The 16,315-nt window shown below is 33.8% G+C and overlaps 1 protein-coding gene across 33 annotated transcripts in view; it reads right to left on the bottom strand.

Moving 5' to 3' along the window:
* NRXN1 (neurexin 1) overlaps positions 1 to 16,315 on the bottom strand; it is a 1,133,558-nt gene that overhangs the window by 330,600 nt on the left and 786,643 nt on the right. For all 33 annotated transcript variants that reach the window (XM_063648738.1, XM_063648746.1, XM_063648747.1 and 30 more), the window contains one exon: positions 1,739 to 1,920. In XM_063648738.1, coding sequence (XP_063504808.1) covers positions 1,739 to 1,920 — 182 coding nt within the window. The remainder of the gene's footprint in view (positions 1 to 1,738; positions 1,921 to 16,315) is intronic.

Here is a 16,315-nt window from a genome sequence, read left to right as displayed (position 1 = left end):
GAGAGTGATCACTGTAGAACCTTTTCTCAGAGTAAAAGTGTAATTGGTTATGGATCAATAAGTAATTTATTTTAGAAGGAAAAGGCTCTTATTTTCATTTTTATTTATTTATTTTTTGAAGTAGCAAAGCTCTTAAATCAGAACTGAGCAAATACATTTTGAAAGTTGAGATTACTCTAAACAGCAAGATTCCTTACTGTACTAGCAAAATTTATCTTAACTGATCATTTATTTATAATGCCATAAAAATCCAGATGCTCTTAATTTTGATTGTTAGAAATTTGCTAAAAGGCACCTGAAATTACTTGTCCAGAGTTCTCCTCTTGAGAACTACATTTTAAATTGAAATTTTACTATGGTTCAATAATGACTGTGCTGAGGGATTTTGTTGTGTTTTTCAAGCTTATCAATGAATTCAGCCCTTGTGGTCAGTGTAAACTCCTACACAGCTTATTGGAAATTTCCAAATTCTAAGGCAAAATTAAGATTAAGAAAATAGTTTAATAAAAACAGAGAATTAAAAACTTGTAAAAGTTTGTGCTAATGTACTTTGGTGTTTCATGTTTTTCTTAATGATTTTAGAACTGGTACCCAGTGACCACTTTCTAATGGGAAAGAACATGATGACCTAATCAAATGTCCTTTGGAGAGTGGGTACCGACAGAAGGAGAATTCATAGGGATAGACAAAACAAAATAGAACAAACTTCCATGGTCGCTTAATGCATGGGAAATAAACTGAACCTCAAGGATAAAAAAGAGGATGGGGAGACTTACATGTTTCTTCTGAAATCTTCCAAAAGATAGACTTTAGACCAAGAACTATGATAATAAGAACCCTTTAGAAAAGTTTTTGAATATGTGACACACTATGATTTTTTGGATGTATCAATAAAATATTAATATCTCTTAACAATAAAAGACACTGTGCTTCTTTACAAATAATGCAAGAAAATGAAGATTTAAAGAGTTGCAACCATACTCATTAATAATTTTTAAAATGCAGAGAAATAAGTGTCCCTGAACTCTAAAGTTAATTATGGCAACTTTCAAAGGAAAATGAAGCTTTTCATTCATGACTATTCTTTGCTATCTATTATATGCTGAGTAAATTACTGTGGGAGGCTTACAACTTTAGAGAAAAGAGAATGGGCCCAGGATGTAAGTGGTAATTATGAATTAAAATGTATTTTCCTGACACTTACGTATCAAAATGAGTACAAAATGGCACAGAAACAATCTTTTTGCCATCTTGTTTCACATCCCCAAATATCCTTAAAGTATCCTTTCCTTCCTTTTATTTCATGTAGCTTCAGATAAGTACTTTCTCTAGTGAGCAAAGAAATAAAGACAATCCAGATCTTTGGATGTCACCAGTATTACAACCTCCTGCTTCCAGCCAGATGGTATGGTATCTACTAGGCAATAACTTACTTTATTAATTTGGCAAGTCTGCCTAAAGACACTAAAATCACTGCAAAAATTTTTTAAAAATTATTTTGAACACAGAATTAAGAGGAATTTACACTCCAGAAAAAAAAAAAAGTGTGCATTGTAAAGCATGGGATTAACTACAGCAATAGGTATATGGTCTTATTTCCTCTAGATTGTATTTGTATTTCCTATAACAAAGTACTGGTTTCTAGGGGAAGGAAGCATCCAAGAGGCAAAATTACAAATTCTTTACAAAAAGTTAACAGTAAAAAGTAAAAGCTGAATCTTATTCAAAAAGTACTTACTATATGCAGTTCTAGGTAGTCACCCAAGCCTGAAGAACTGTCCACTCGTACCAATACAGCTTCTTTCTGAACAGTGCTAAACCCTATGGCCAGTCTGTCTGCTCGTGTACTGGGTCGGTCATTAGGAGGCCACTTATACGTGATTTGTCCACCACCTTTGCTAAAGATATATGTTGTCCCAGCTGGAAAACAAAAACCAAAACCAATTAGTCCAAATACATCAAGTCTGCACATTAGCAAGGCATGTTATATTGATATATCAGTAAAGTATCAACTCTACACACAAAACTATGGCAAAGTAAATTATAGATTTCAATCAAATGTGCTCAAGAAAGTGGACCAAGTTGTTTTAAAAGAAATGGAGAGGTAGCTCAGTTTTTAATACACTGATTAAATTTACCAGCAGGTGTTTCAGAACAAATAGTAGGTTACTGTGTTTTCCATTGAGTTGGACAAGAATGGAATGTAATGAGGCATTATCTCTTCCTGCCAGTTTTTAAGAAATAGTTTAGTAGAAAACATTGACTGGATGCTTCCAAAAAGCAACATCAGCACATATCAACTTGGTATTGAAACAGGAGCTGCATGCAGATGTGACAGGGTCATACAGCACAGTGGAGAAAGTCGCAATAAATGTGCTAGGAATCTAACTTTTATGGAAAAGGGATCTACTTACATGTGACAGATAACTAATGGATGAATAGCCACAAGCCCCAGTAGCCATGTCAAGAAAATACAGATAATAGATCTCATCCCTAGAAGTCAGGTTTTGTCTAACAAACAACATCTAGTAGCGGTCAAACTATTCAGAATCATAAAAAGACCTGCATCCTCTGCCACCCCAAGGTGAATACAAGCCTCATAGCACTGAGAATAATGTCACGGACTCATTCTGTGAGTGTTCAAATTTTACCTTATGGTGGTCTTGTCAGTAAATTATCCAGCTTAAATGAAAAGAGTTTTTTTCAAACAAATTTATTCAGCATTTGATATGGTTTGGCTCTGTGTCCCTACCCAAATCTCATCTGAAATGGTAAACCCCATAATCCCCATATGTTGAGGGTGGGGCCTGGGGGAAGGTGATGGGATCATGGAGCGGCTTTGCCCATGCTGTTCTCATGATAGTGAGTTCTAACAAGATCTGATGGTTTTATGAGTGTTTGACATTTCCTCCTACACACACTTCTGTCTCTCCTGCTGCCTTGTGAAGAAGGTGCCTGCTTCCCCTTCTACCATGATTGTAAGTTTCCTGAGGCCTCCTCAGTCATGCAGAACTGTGAGTCAATTAAACCTCTTTTCTTTATCAATTACCCAGTCTCAGGGAAGTTCTTTATAGCAGTGTGAAAACGGACTAATAGAGCATTTGATGCACTAGTCTTACCTCAATGCATCATTCAATGGCCACCCATTTTGGTTCTATTATTTTGAGGGCCTGAATAGAACCAAAAAAGAAAGAAAAAAGATTGGCTTTTCCCTCTTTCTTCTCCTGACTGCTTAAAATGGGACATTGTTGTTTTCCTGCCTTTGCAGCTTCTTGTTCTCATGCCTTCAAACCTGGACTAAAATCTAAATCATTGTTTCTCCAGTTGTCAGTCCCATAATCGATACCCCTAGCTTTTCTGGTTCTCTAACTTGCAGACAGCAGATCATATATGATTTGATCATATATATATGATCATACATAATAAGAAAAAATATGAAAACTTAGGCCACAAAACATCTTGTATTTATAGAAAAATAGCTTGTACCAACAGTAACATTTATGTGTAAAAGTTGTGTGTACAGCAGTATGTTTTCAAGAAAACTATACATTGAATTGCTATGATTACCAAGTTTACCAGTTAAATGGAGTTGACCTACTATCACATTTGTGTATATTTAATTAAACAGCTGACAATATTGATTTTGTGGCCGTTTTTGGAAGCAACTCTTCTTTGTTTTCTGTTACAGACATTTCCACAGGCCTTTGAGAAACTCCAAAGACCTCTGCAATATGCCTAGTGTACCTGATGCTTAAATAGGCCTTGGTATATAAACCTCTTCCAAGAAAAAAATTAGGAGAAAATTGAATGCAAAAGTGATAAACAAGAATGCTGTTAAAATGCAAAGCTATAGAGGCTGTGCTCTTCTCTATTAATTTTTGCGGATACCAATGCATGAAAATAGTTTATCTCTTTCAAGAGAGAAAAGGTAAGCCATATTTCAAAAGCACCAGTCAGTGCACAAAGAAAATTCAGAATATACAGAGTGTACATCAGAAATCCCAGGGCTTTCCTGAGCCACTTATGTTCTACATCCTCAGAAGCTTGTTCATCATAATCTTTATAGGCAAACACTATTTGAGAAATATTTTTCTGCCCGGTAACTTTTGCAAATGATTAAGTATTAACTTTTCTAGTGAAGCCCATTGTTGATAAAAATAAGACAAGAACATAAAAAAGTGGACATGGCTTTAAAAGGAGGATGTAGTGGTTACCTCTGAGTGCTGATACTTAATAATTAATTTATTTTCCTTTTTTAAATTGGCTTTGTTCTCTAACGACTATATACATTATGTGAAATAAGAAAAATATTCAAAACAACAGATGCCACTTAATGATATAAAACAACACATATCTAAGAATTCCGATGGTTTAAGAATTATAAGTGTGAGGTAAGCATTATAAAACAACATTGCATAGTAATTTTTAAGTTTAAACATCACTTTCACAATTAAAAAAATCTTATCTACTTATGTATGGAACATAGGGCAGACATTACTTCCATGTTATATCTGAGGAAATTTAGTCATAAGGATTAACATGCTATCTAAAGTTGCAAACTTGGTTAATTGGCAGAGTTGGTATAAAACCCATATCCTGACTCCTATTCCAGTATATATATATATATTTATGACAGAAATATTTCTGTTATCATAACCAGGCAGTCAAGAAAAAGTTAATTGGATGTCAGTCTGAATTTATCAAGGCCAACTGTTATCATATTCTAATGTCTTATATCCATAAAGTGACATTTGCTCTTCATTATCATAGACTTTCTTCTCACCTCACAATACTTTTAAAAAGAGAAAAATAACATCTAAATGTAAAATGACAGAACATTTAATATATGTAGATTAACATTTAATTGGGGTACACTTCCCAAACCTATGGAACTACGAAAAGTTTCTAGCTCAATTACAGAACTTGTGGGTAATAATTTGAAGGTTTATACTTTCAGTAAGATAAGTGTCACAATACAAATACCATTACTCAAGATTTGATTTCATCTCAGATTTTAACCTTTTTCAATGAATCTAAAACTTGATGACTAGAATGAGATTAGCTAATCTGTCTTGTTTAGAATGACTTTACAGTTTTTTAGGTTTCACCAAAACAAAGCAAAAAAATTGCAACTACTGTTTGTCAAACATTGTCATTATTTCTAGTTTCCTTTTTTCCCACCAGATATATCCAGAGAGCAGTCTTTCTTAGTTTTTCTTCTGTATGCACGGTAGTGCACTGTATTGTACCAATCAGCCCAATTTTATAATAAGCGAGACTATTAGATATCCAGTCCTTCCTCATCTCTCTTCTACATACTTCTACAAGCACCCTGGATTTTTTTTTTTAATTAACTTTGCATCAAACTTTACAAAATCTCCTATATTCTTAAAGCCCTCTTTTCATTGAGCTAGAAAATTACTCTCATAATCAAATATAGTGGGTTAGATGGCTTAAAGTTTCAAAATCTACCTCCTTTAACACACATCTTTCTGAACCAAGGACATGATGTACTTACTGAAGCAGAATAGCTTAGAGATTAAGAATGTAAACTCTAGACTCAGAGAGATCTGGGTTCAAATTCCAACTGTGTCATTTACCAGCTATGTGACCTTGGTAGCCATTTATTCTGTATTGGGATTCCTATTTGAAAAAAGATGGGGATAGCAACACTATCTTATATAGCTCTATCAGAATTAAATGAGATATTACAAAGTAACATTTAGCCCATTTCCTGGTATGTGATAAATGCCTAATAAATTTTAGAGAGAATAGGTGTCCTGTGTGAGGGCAGTTGTGTGTGTTGTAAAAATATAAAATAATGAACACTGTAACATCGTTTTATTTTAATATGAAAGCCTTCAGAAAAGTTGAAGATATTTCAAAGTTATGTCCAAATCAAGTGACTTTCAAAAATGACATTCCTACCTTGTAATTTTTATTAATCTTTTCAATATTTCATAGCATGGATTAGGACTTTTATGTAAACTCATCATATCATTATTTATGTTCAGTAATAGTTGACAATGGAAGGAATATTAAATTGTATCACATGGGAGCTTTCATGAGAAAAAGAATATTAGCTCATCACCATAAAACATCCAGCATAGTAAGATTTATAGCATAATGCAAAAAAAAAATCACTTGACCATTAAATAAAGAACAAACTTACAAAAAAAACTGCCAGCTAGCTTTTTAAAAATTTTATCTTTACAGAAACATGTTTTCTTTTACTATATAAGTGAGTTAAATATGCAGTGGCAGTACATCTTAATCACAGTTCCAATATAGAGAGGAACATAGAAGAATGTGTCACCTTTATTATTTATGCATGTTTCTATATGGCAAGCACTACCACATCAGTACCATGACTACTAATGGATTTTACTGCAAATTAACCTTGACATCCATCAGATCACTGAATGTATGAATGACTGAAATTTAAAGTGGTTTTCAGCAATCTCCACATTTAAGCTGTGCAGCAAGCCTCTATTACTCACTCTAAATTCATTAACAAAGCTGGCTCTATCAGAAACAAATTTAGCAATGTCAACATACTTTACACTCCAATAAATGTTTGTAAAAAATATACATGGGCTCCCGTATCTCTTGTTTAAACTGCCTGTGATGTTATAATAAGGGAATATTTTTAGATCTTATTGAACATGCTATTTACATATAGGGCTCTCTCCCCTCCTGTTCTTTCTTGCCAACTGTCCCTTGCCTAAGTGTGCCCACTTCAGCCTCACGTCAATTCTGCAAAGGCTAACATATTCCCTTACATAGACTGAACCTTTCTGAAAAAGAAAACCAATCAGCATGTACAGGTCTGCTCAATTATTGGTTGCTCTGGATCCTTGCTAAATGAACAATAACATAATTAACTTTGGAGTAGATTAGCTTCTAACTCATAACATAAGTATATGAATAAAAGGTTACTTTTCAAAAGCCTATAATTCTTCAAATGTCATCTTGTAGCCAAACGAAACATTCAGGCAATTACGTTTCTATTAATAAATGCAACAGGAATATAACACTTCCTTCAGTGAAAGTTTACAGTAAAAGCCAGGTAGTCAGATGAATATTAAAAGCAAAGCATTTATAAGTAAGGGGAACCTTTATTCTTCCTACAACCTTTTCCAGATGCTGTTGTTAATTTGAAATTTTCTGGAGAATTTCTACCTATATGGAGGAAATCTTTGGCTTCAGCTTCATAAAAAGCAAAAGCACTGAGAAGACCACATTATATGCAAAAAGAGTTTTAGATTAGGGCAACATTTCTAAACTGATGAAACAGAATCTTAACAATCACTAAAACAATGACAAGTAAATACACTTTGTTTTCCTTCTGAATTATTGTAAGTTCTTTGTAGAATCATAAGGAATTATTTCATGAAGCTGAGCACTATAGGTTTCCAATTCCTAAAATTTCATATAGGCATATTAAAAATTCAGAAAATGTGAACATCTTAGGAGAAATTAATGGAATCAAGTAATGAGTTTCTACCTATAATATGTAACCACCTCTAGATTTAAAAATTAATTACAATAATTACTAATATTGAGAAGTAAGACACAGCCCTCAATGTTACATATGCATGTAAGGGTGCAAAGACAAAGATGCTAAGAAAAGAAAAAGAAAATATGGACTTATATCATAAATTAAGACTTCTGGTGGGAGGGGCAGACAACAGAATTGGCAAATATGTTATAACTAGCTAAAGAGATTGGAGAATTAGCTTTTTACTCACATCTTTGAGAAAGAGAACGGATATGTTCTTTATAAATGAAAGAAGGCAAGAAACATGACATGTCTCAGAAATGGTTTAGGCACAGGTCCCATATTCTCAATCAGGTCGAAACAAAAAATGTCCAGAAGAATTTAGACAATTCCCAAATAATGAAAGCTTTATGGAAATAGTTAAGGATGATATTCAAGACAGCAACATAGGTCAACAGATACAAAGTTTCAGTAAGATAGGAAGAATCAGTTCTGATGTTCTGTTGCACAGTACAGTGAGTATGGTTAATATTATTATATTGTAAATTTCAAAATAGCTAGCAGAGAGGATTTGAATGATCTAACAACAAAGAAATGATAAATATATGAGATGATGAATATGCTAAACATACCGATTTGATTTTTACACAACATATATATGTATGAAAACATCACTATAAGTGTGTACAATTATAATATGTCAATAAAAACAAAACACAATAAATAATTTCAAAAAAGAGAACAATGGGAAGTTTGTCATATACAGCAAATTGTATGTTCTGTCAAAACTCTAGACTACAGCATTTTTTAATTATTAAATTTTTTATTAAATAAAATTAAATTATTAAATTTTAAAAAATAGGTTGCTGACTACTTATTAAGTCAAATGCAAATTGAGCAAGACAGGGAGACTCAAACTTGTGAGCACACTATTTTCTTGCATTGGAATTTCATGAAAGTGATACTGTCTAGGATCACTGTCCACACACTATTCCACCAAACACCAATCATAAATTTGGTTCAAGTTAATCCAAAAGATTCTTGAACTCTTGCAAATCAGACACTGTCATACCTCCAGTGTCCATGAGGACTCATTAGGTATTAACAATTAATGTTTTCCAAATTTTTAAGGGGATCAGAGGAGGGTGAACCAGCTAGACTCCACGGTAGACATGGGAAGTCTGAAAGCAGAAGAGTATTCCTCTTCAGTAAGCCAGCCCATATGAGATTAGGCTCTAGCCCGGCCAAGATACCATTTAAAAAAACAATTGTGTGTGTTTACTCAACAAGAAATTTTAATCAAAATAAAACAATTGAGAAAATGAAATAACTAAAAGTTATTGTGATTCCAATGAGGTCAAGAATCATTTCTCTCAAATATAATTCCAATAGTAATTATGCGCTTCAATAAAAAATGAATTTACCTCTACCTATTGGCCCAAAACTCTTCTGTAATAAAAATGTTTTTCTAATAAATGTTCTATATTTTCTATATTCTCTAATAAAATTGCTATATCTTAGAAAGAATTATATATTCATAAATACATTTTATCACATTTTGATGTTTATAAAAAGAGTGTGGTACATGAAAATAAAGTATTCATTCTTCTAAAAACAAGTGTACACCACTCTAATAAGTGAAATAATTATTTAAAATGTAAATAGATCCATGGCTGACCTATCTTGTCAATATCTTAGACATTTATTCAGAAACACCACCAATAGCAGCAAAGACTGCACACCGGACAATCAAATAGGCACCATTCATATAGAATGAGGTGTTAATGATGTTCATTGGTGTGGTATAAAACTATGACTCTACGTAATCAATGATCAATGATTGACAGAGATTGTGCTGATTTGAATAAGTTATTCTCTTTTTTTCTGACATTATAAGGGCATTAACTAACATAGAAAACATTTCTAAGCCTTCCTATCTCTTGGTTTGCTGATAAGTGCCAACTGTGTGAAAGGAGCTAAGAATATAAATTCAGAAACAGCCTTTTCTCTTCAGCAGATAAGATCTGTTCATTAAAGGTAAATATCAGGGCAAAATAGTTTGTGTGAGATGTCAGACAAATGGTGGTGTTCTGTTACACAGTAGGGTTACTATGGTTAATATTATTGTATTGTAAATTTTAAAATGGCTAGAAGAGAGGATTTGAATTTTCTAACCATAAAGAAATGAAAAATGTATGAGTATTTGTCAAATATTTGACAAATATATGGTATTCAACCATGTTATCATCTATTTTGGATTTTTAAACTTTTTTTAAGAAGGTGATAATATTAAAAGCACTGATTAATGAAAACCTTAAAATTATCAGAAAAAAATGATAAGAAAAATCTATGTGTGTATATGTATTTTTTTTAGATCAAAGTCATGTAAATAGTTGAATAGTTTGAAATAATGTTCAACCCAATGAACACTATTTTTAAAAATGTATGCAATAAGTGGTCCACTTAGTGGTATCTTTGCAATATATTTTCTTTTAAAATCTACTTATTATTTTCCTGGAAAATGGGTCATTTAGAAGTATCCCCTCCAGGAACAGTTGAGTTCAATAGTTTGAGCTGCCCAGTGAGACAAACTGTTTTGAGATCAAATTCAAAGTCCTGGGAACTGCTTAAAAGGCTCTTGGTCCAGGTTACCCGGATGAGTAGAAAAACAAGTAAGTAGTAGACCTTTTGCCAATCAGATTAGAAAAAATTCCATAAAGACAGCAAAGTGATCTAGAGTTAAAAATAAAACAAAGCAAAGTAATCCCACAACCAATAATCCTAAGAACATCAAATGCTTATGTCTTCCCTTCTGAAACTTGGCTCCCTCCAGCAGTAGGTGAACTTTATTACAAAGTCTCTGGCAAGTAACTCAGTAATCAATTTGTATTAAAGCTATAGGCAGCAGGGATAGGAAGAAAAAGAATCACATCATCAGGAACTTTAAGAAAAATCTTATTTTGAAGAGCGTAACCTAAGTGTGTATGTTCCCAGTAAACTCTTAAAATTATTAGCTGGTCGGTACAAGTTGTAGTTGCCTAGCAATGTCCTTCAACTTACTTATTTCAAAGGTTAATTGTGAAAATGGCTTTCATTAGGATTCAAGAGTCAAGAATTTTCTTTACTGTAATTATGGTCTAAAAAATGTCCAGGTTAAAAAAAAAAACTGACATAAACATAGACTTACTGCTGAAATACTCTTGGAGAAAAGTGAGTAAACTTTTCAATTTACAAATAACAAAACTGAGGCGCAGAGAAACCAAGTGTCTTCTCAATGTCAAACAGATGCGTGCAGGCTTGTACTTAACTCTATTCTTAGTGATTTTTTTTTTCTATACAACAAAAAGCTAAGCTCGAATGACTAATGACTATTTAGAAAAATAAATTATAATTCACAAATCAAGGTCTCATTTCAATCATTTTAGAGTTTTTCTAATGATGCTTCCCTAGTCTGATTTGGGGAAAGTTTCTATAATGACACTTAACAGAAATGATTCACTCACATTCTGACATTTTTAGAGTCTATCCTCAATCTTTAAAAGGTGTGAAGTATCTGTAATGCTTTATTGTAAACATCCTCTCCAAGCAGCCATTCCAGCCTTTGGCTTATTCTGAAGCTTCTAAATTGTGGACCAAAGATGCAGAAGACAAATTTTCCTTATTATTACCATAGTCACTTTTATTCTACACCAGAAAGGCTTTATGACTTTTTGGCAGTGACACTTTTTTTTGTCCTTAGCAATGGAATTAAATCCTTAACACAAAAGAATAGGTATTTATTTTGAATTATTTGCATCACATAGTTAAATAGAAGGGACCACGCAAACAATAAAATTTGTAATAATTTTAGGCTAAAACCAGAACCTTAACTTTTGTTTCTTTCCTAATCTTAGTTCTACTCATTTATCTTCTTCCTGCCTATCTGCTATACTTAAGTCATTCTTTACCTGACTAGGCCCTCATTAAAACCATTTACTAGTTATTTTGGACTGGAACAAAAGGGAGTATTAGTTTTTGACTCAGAAATTATCTCAGACTAAGCTCTAACTTTATTACCTAGGCATTCACAAATGCAATACACATTCTCTTCTCAAAGTCACTTTTACTTCTGCTGGTTTAGGCTTCTCTGCTGCACCTTGATTTCTTTTGTCATGCTTCCCACATTCATTCCAGCCAAGGTTAATTCTCTCCTTTCAACATCCACGAACTTATTTTTAATTTTTGAACTATTATAATATATGAGAATTGTCTTTTATTGAAATATCCGTTTTAAAAAGTATGCATCCTGAAGAAAGCGATCTTGCTTTAGTTCTAGGTGTCCTTATAAAAAATTATGTGCTTTAATTCACTTACTAATTATTAATAATGACCTAATACACTCCTCAAGCTAAGTCAGGACCACTGATTCAATGATGAATACCATAAGACTCCTGCTTCTGAAACAAGTATAGCAAGGATTTATTTGTGTGATCCATCCCATGCCTACATCCATCAGCAAGATGGAGTATCTGCAGCTATATAAGAAATTGGAATGATTTCACCTGATACAATAATCTCAGATAAGGACACAGATTGCCTAAATTATCCTGATAAGAAAAACCGTTGTCGACTTAGTTATACCTGGGTAAGAAACAAGTATTATGAAGAGTCAGGGGACTCCTCAATCTGGTAATGGTGATCACATGAAAAGGAGCACCAGATCTCACAGTTCGCTTGAATAACATAGTCCAAAATTCTGCATATTTTACAGGGAAAAGCTGGATATACCTTGCTAGTCCTCAGGCTTTAATGATTTATTAATACTCAGAGAAATCTGGCAGACAGCACCTTAACCAGGTGATCAAAGCTAGCATCACCAGTAATGAGACATATCAAATTCAGGTTCTCCAAATATGGCACACTGAAAAGGACACTGCAACATTCTGTGCTATTTTTGGCAAAAATTCACCGTCTCAGTTTTAGTTTTCCAAAAATGCATAGTCTCAATCTAATCATAAGAAAACATCTAACAAACCCAAATTGAAGGACATTCTAGAAAATAACTGGCAGCACTCATCAAGAGTCGAGGGCAGGAAACACAGAAAGACTGAGGAACTGTCCTACATTAGAGAAAACTAAGAAGATATGACAACTTGATGAAATGCAACATCCTGGCTTTGATAGTGGACCACAGAAGAGGGCATTAGTGGGACAACTGGCAAGGTTTGATTAAGGTCTGACTCTTACTTAATAATACTACATTAATGTTAATTTCCTGGTTTTAATCATTGTACTCTGGATATATGAGACGTTAACACTTGTGGGAGCTAAATGAAGACACGAGAAGACTCTTTTAATTTTTTATAACTTTTTTGTAAATCTAAAATTTCAAAATAATTTTTAAAGATAAATATATTAGTCATGAAGAGCAATTTAGAATCTCTCTCTCTTTTTTTTTATTGAGACAGAGTCTCTTTCTGTCACCTAGACTGGAGTTCAGTGGCTCAAACATAGCCGATTTGCAGCCTCAAACACCTGGGCTCAAGCAATCCTCCCATCTCAGCCTCCTGAGTAGCTGGGGCTTCAGGCACATGGCCACCATGCTTGGCGAATTTTTTAATATTTTCTTAGAGATAAGGTCTCACTATGTTTCCCAAGTTGGTTTCAAACTTCTGGCCTCAATAGATCTTTCTGCCTTGGCCTCCTGAAGTGTTGGGATTGTGGGTGTGAGCTACAGTGTACAATTTAGAATCTTGAATAAGATTCTTGGCCATGGGAATTTAGGCAAGAGAGGCAGCTTGAGAAACACCTAGCTCTTGAAATGAAGTAGAGTTTCAGATTTTGTTTGGCTATAAAAACAGGAGAGCATTTAGAGGTGGGCAGAAGACATTTAACTTTTGTTCTACCTAATAAATTTGCTTAATGCAGAGCTCTTTGTAAATAAATCACTATTAAGTCTTTAAACTGAACATATTCTAAAAATGCAAGTTAAAATAGAAATTGCCTAAGTAGAGTAGTCAAATCTGGGATCAGTTCACCCAAAAAGACAGATAACTTATTCATTCATTTAATTCTTTGATCAGAATATGTCATTGTAAATATCATTGAAATTCTTATGAAATGTTTTCCAGTCTTAAAACCATGTAGATACATAGTCTTAAGTCAGAATACATTTTCCCTGTCTTGTAATTAGAACTTCTTCACATTAGTGTGAGCTAATTCCTTCCATAAGTTTGTAATCTAAGAGGGAAACTAGTGTAAACAAATACTTGTATGTGTAGAAATTGTCAGACTTTTTGGGCTGGGTATGGTGGCTCACACTTGTAATCCCAGCACTTTGGGAGGCCAAGGCAGAAGGATTCCTTGAGGCCAGGAGTTTGAGACTAGCCTGGGCAACATAGCAAGACCCTGTCTCTACAAACTTTTTTTTTTTTTTTTTAATTAGTTGGGTGTGGTGGCACACATCTGTAGTCCTAGCTACTTGGGAGGCTGAAGTTGGAGGATCACTTGAGCCCAGGAGTTTAAGGCTGCAGTGAGTTGTGATCACATACATCACTTCATTCCACCCTGGGCAACAAAGTGAGACACTTTCTTAAAAAAAAAAAAAAAAAAAAAAAAAAGCATGAAATATTGTGGTTACAATGAAAAAGATGATTCAAAAGGCAGGGGATGGTGGTAATTATGGAGGAAGGACTCATATCTCTTCTAATAAAACAAGACAAAAAATCCTAGCATAGATCATTTTTAGAAGTTTCTTGAAAGTTTAAAAGCCAGATGGCTTAGAGAGGTGGCAGGGAAAAACTCTAACTCAAATTAATGAGTGGGGCATTTTGACACAAACAAACAAATCAACAAAAAACAATGCGGAGACAACAGCAGAAATATATTGCTGGAGACAGAATACAAAGGCAATAAAATAGTATAATTTAAGAATAAAAACATCTGTATACTCAATAAATATTAATTAAGCATTTACTATGTATAAAGCAGCATGCTAGATCCTGGTGATGATAAAAAGGTGTGACATAGCTCTGAAATCCAGCTTTTTCTCAACTATCATGACCCATCCAAACACATGTCATTTCTTTCCTTTCTTTTTTTTTTTTTTTTTTTTTGAGATGGCGTCGCACTCTGTCACCAAGGCTGGAGTGCAATGGTGTGATCTCGGCTCACTGCAAACTCTGCCTCCCGGGTTCAAGCAATTCTCCTGCCTCAGCCTCCCAAGTAGCTGGGATCACAGATGTGTGCCACTATGGCTGTCAAATTTTTATATTTTCAGTAGAGATGGGGTTTCACCATGTTGGCCAGGCTTGTCTCAAACTCCTGACCTCAGGTAATCCACCCGTCTTGGCCTCCCAAAGTGTTGGGATTAGAGGCGTGAGCCACTGTGCCTGGCCCAGATTTCATTTTTGAATTTGTCTTTCATATTTCCATTCTTAATACCATCTGCATCAAATTAAAAATAAATAAATAAATAAGTTTTCTAATAAATACTTTACTGACTGACTTGCTTTACTGACCTGCTACCTTCTTACCTCTTAATTTAAATCTATTTTACAAACTAACATCAGTTTATTTTTTGAAATAGTATTGCTAATTGCTTCTCTATTCAAAGACCTTCAATGATTAAGTGACTGTCTCCCAAATTAAGAATTTATGGTAACTTGGACTACTTCATATACAAACCAACCCCGTACTTCAAGCAAACTGGAGAATTCACTTGTCTCCCAAATACTCCCAAATTATTTTCATAGAAGATATAATTTAATATGGTTCTGAAAAGATAAGGGCAAATTTTGTTGGCAGGATTTTGATGAGGAAAGGCAAAAAGGCACAAAATGGTTTTCAGGAGCAGGGTGTAGATCCACTTATATAAACGGAAAGTCACTTGTTAATATTTTTTTTTTTTAGTGGAAACTGATGCATTTTTAAATACCAAGAGATAAATGTCTTATCTCTTTGTCTCTTGAATTAAATCTCTGGATAAATACAGAGCACAAATCACATAGTAGAAATTAGGACTATTCAAGGTCAGTATTAAAAAGAGATTAGAGTATAATAATAATAATAATAATAATAATAAAAAGAAAAAGAAAAAAGAAAGAAAAAAAGAGATTAGATAAGTTCTAGTATCTTAGTTTATTAAAAATTCTATGAAATGCAAATTTCCTTTAACAAGGAGTCACATAAATTCACAAATGTAGAAAAATGTAGTATTAATGTCATAAGAAAGACTGCACTTAATAAGTGTCTTGGTGATATTTTGCTATTTATCATAAATTGTGTCATTCTATCTTTATCAGAAATAAAACCATTTCTCATTTTTTAAAATTTAAATTTAAGTTCTGGGATACATGTGCAGTACGTGCAGGTTTGTTACATAGGTAAACCTGTGCCAGGGTGGTTTGCTGCACCTATTAGCCCATCACCTAGGTATTGAGCCCCACATGTGTTAGCATTTATCCTGATGCTCTCTCCCCCTGGCTCCCTGACAGGCACCGGTGTGGTGAGCTCCCCTTCCTGTGTCCATGTGTTCTCATTGTTCAGCTCCCACTTATAAGTGGGAACGTGCAGTGTTTGGTTTTCTGTTCCTGCATTAGTTTGCTGAGGATAATGGCTTCCAGCTCCATCCATGTCCCTGCAAAGGACATGATCTCAGTCCTTTTTTTGGCTACATAGTATTCCATAGTGTAATGTACCACATTTTCTTTATCCGGTCTATCATTGATGGGCATTTGGGGTGGTTCCATGTCTTTGCTGTTGTGAATAGTGCTGCAATTAACATAAGTGTACATGTATCTTTATAATAGAATGATTTATTGTTCTTTGGGTATA

This window comes from Pongo pygmaeus, chromosome 12, assembly GCF_028885625.2.
Source record: "Pongo pygmaeus isolate AG05252 chromosome 12, NHGRI_mPonPyg2-v2.0_pri, whole genome shotgun sequence".
Classification (NCBI taxonomy): Eukaryota; Metazoa; Chordata; class Mammalia; order Primates; family Hominidae; genus Pongo; species Pongo pygmaeus.
The sequence above is the reverse complement of the archived record's forward strand: the minus strand, read 5'-3'. Positions and strand labels throughout refer to the sequence as shown.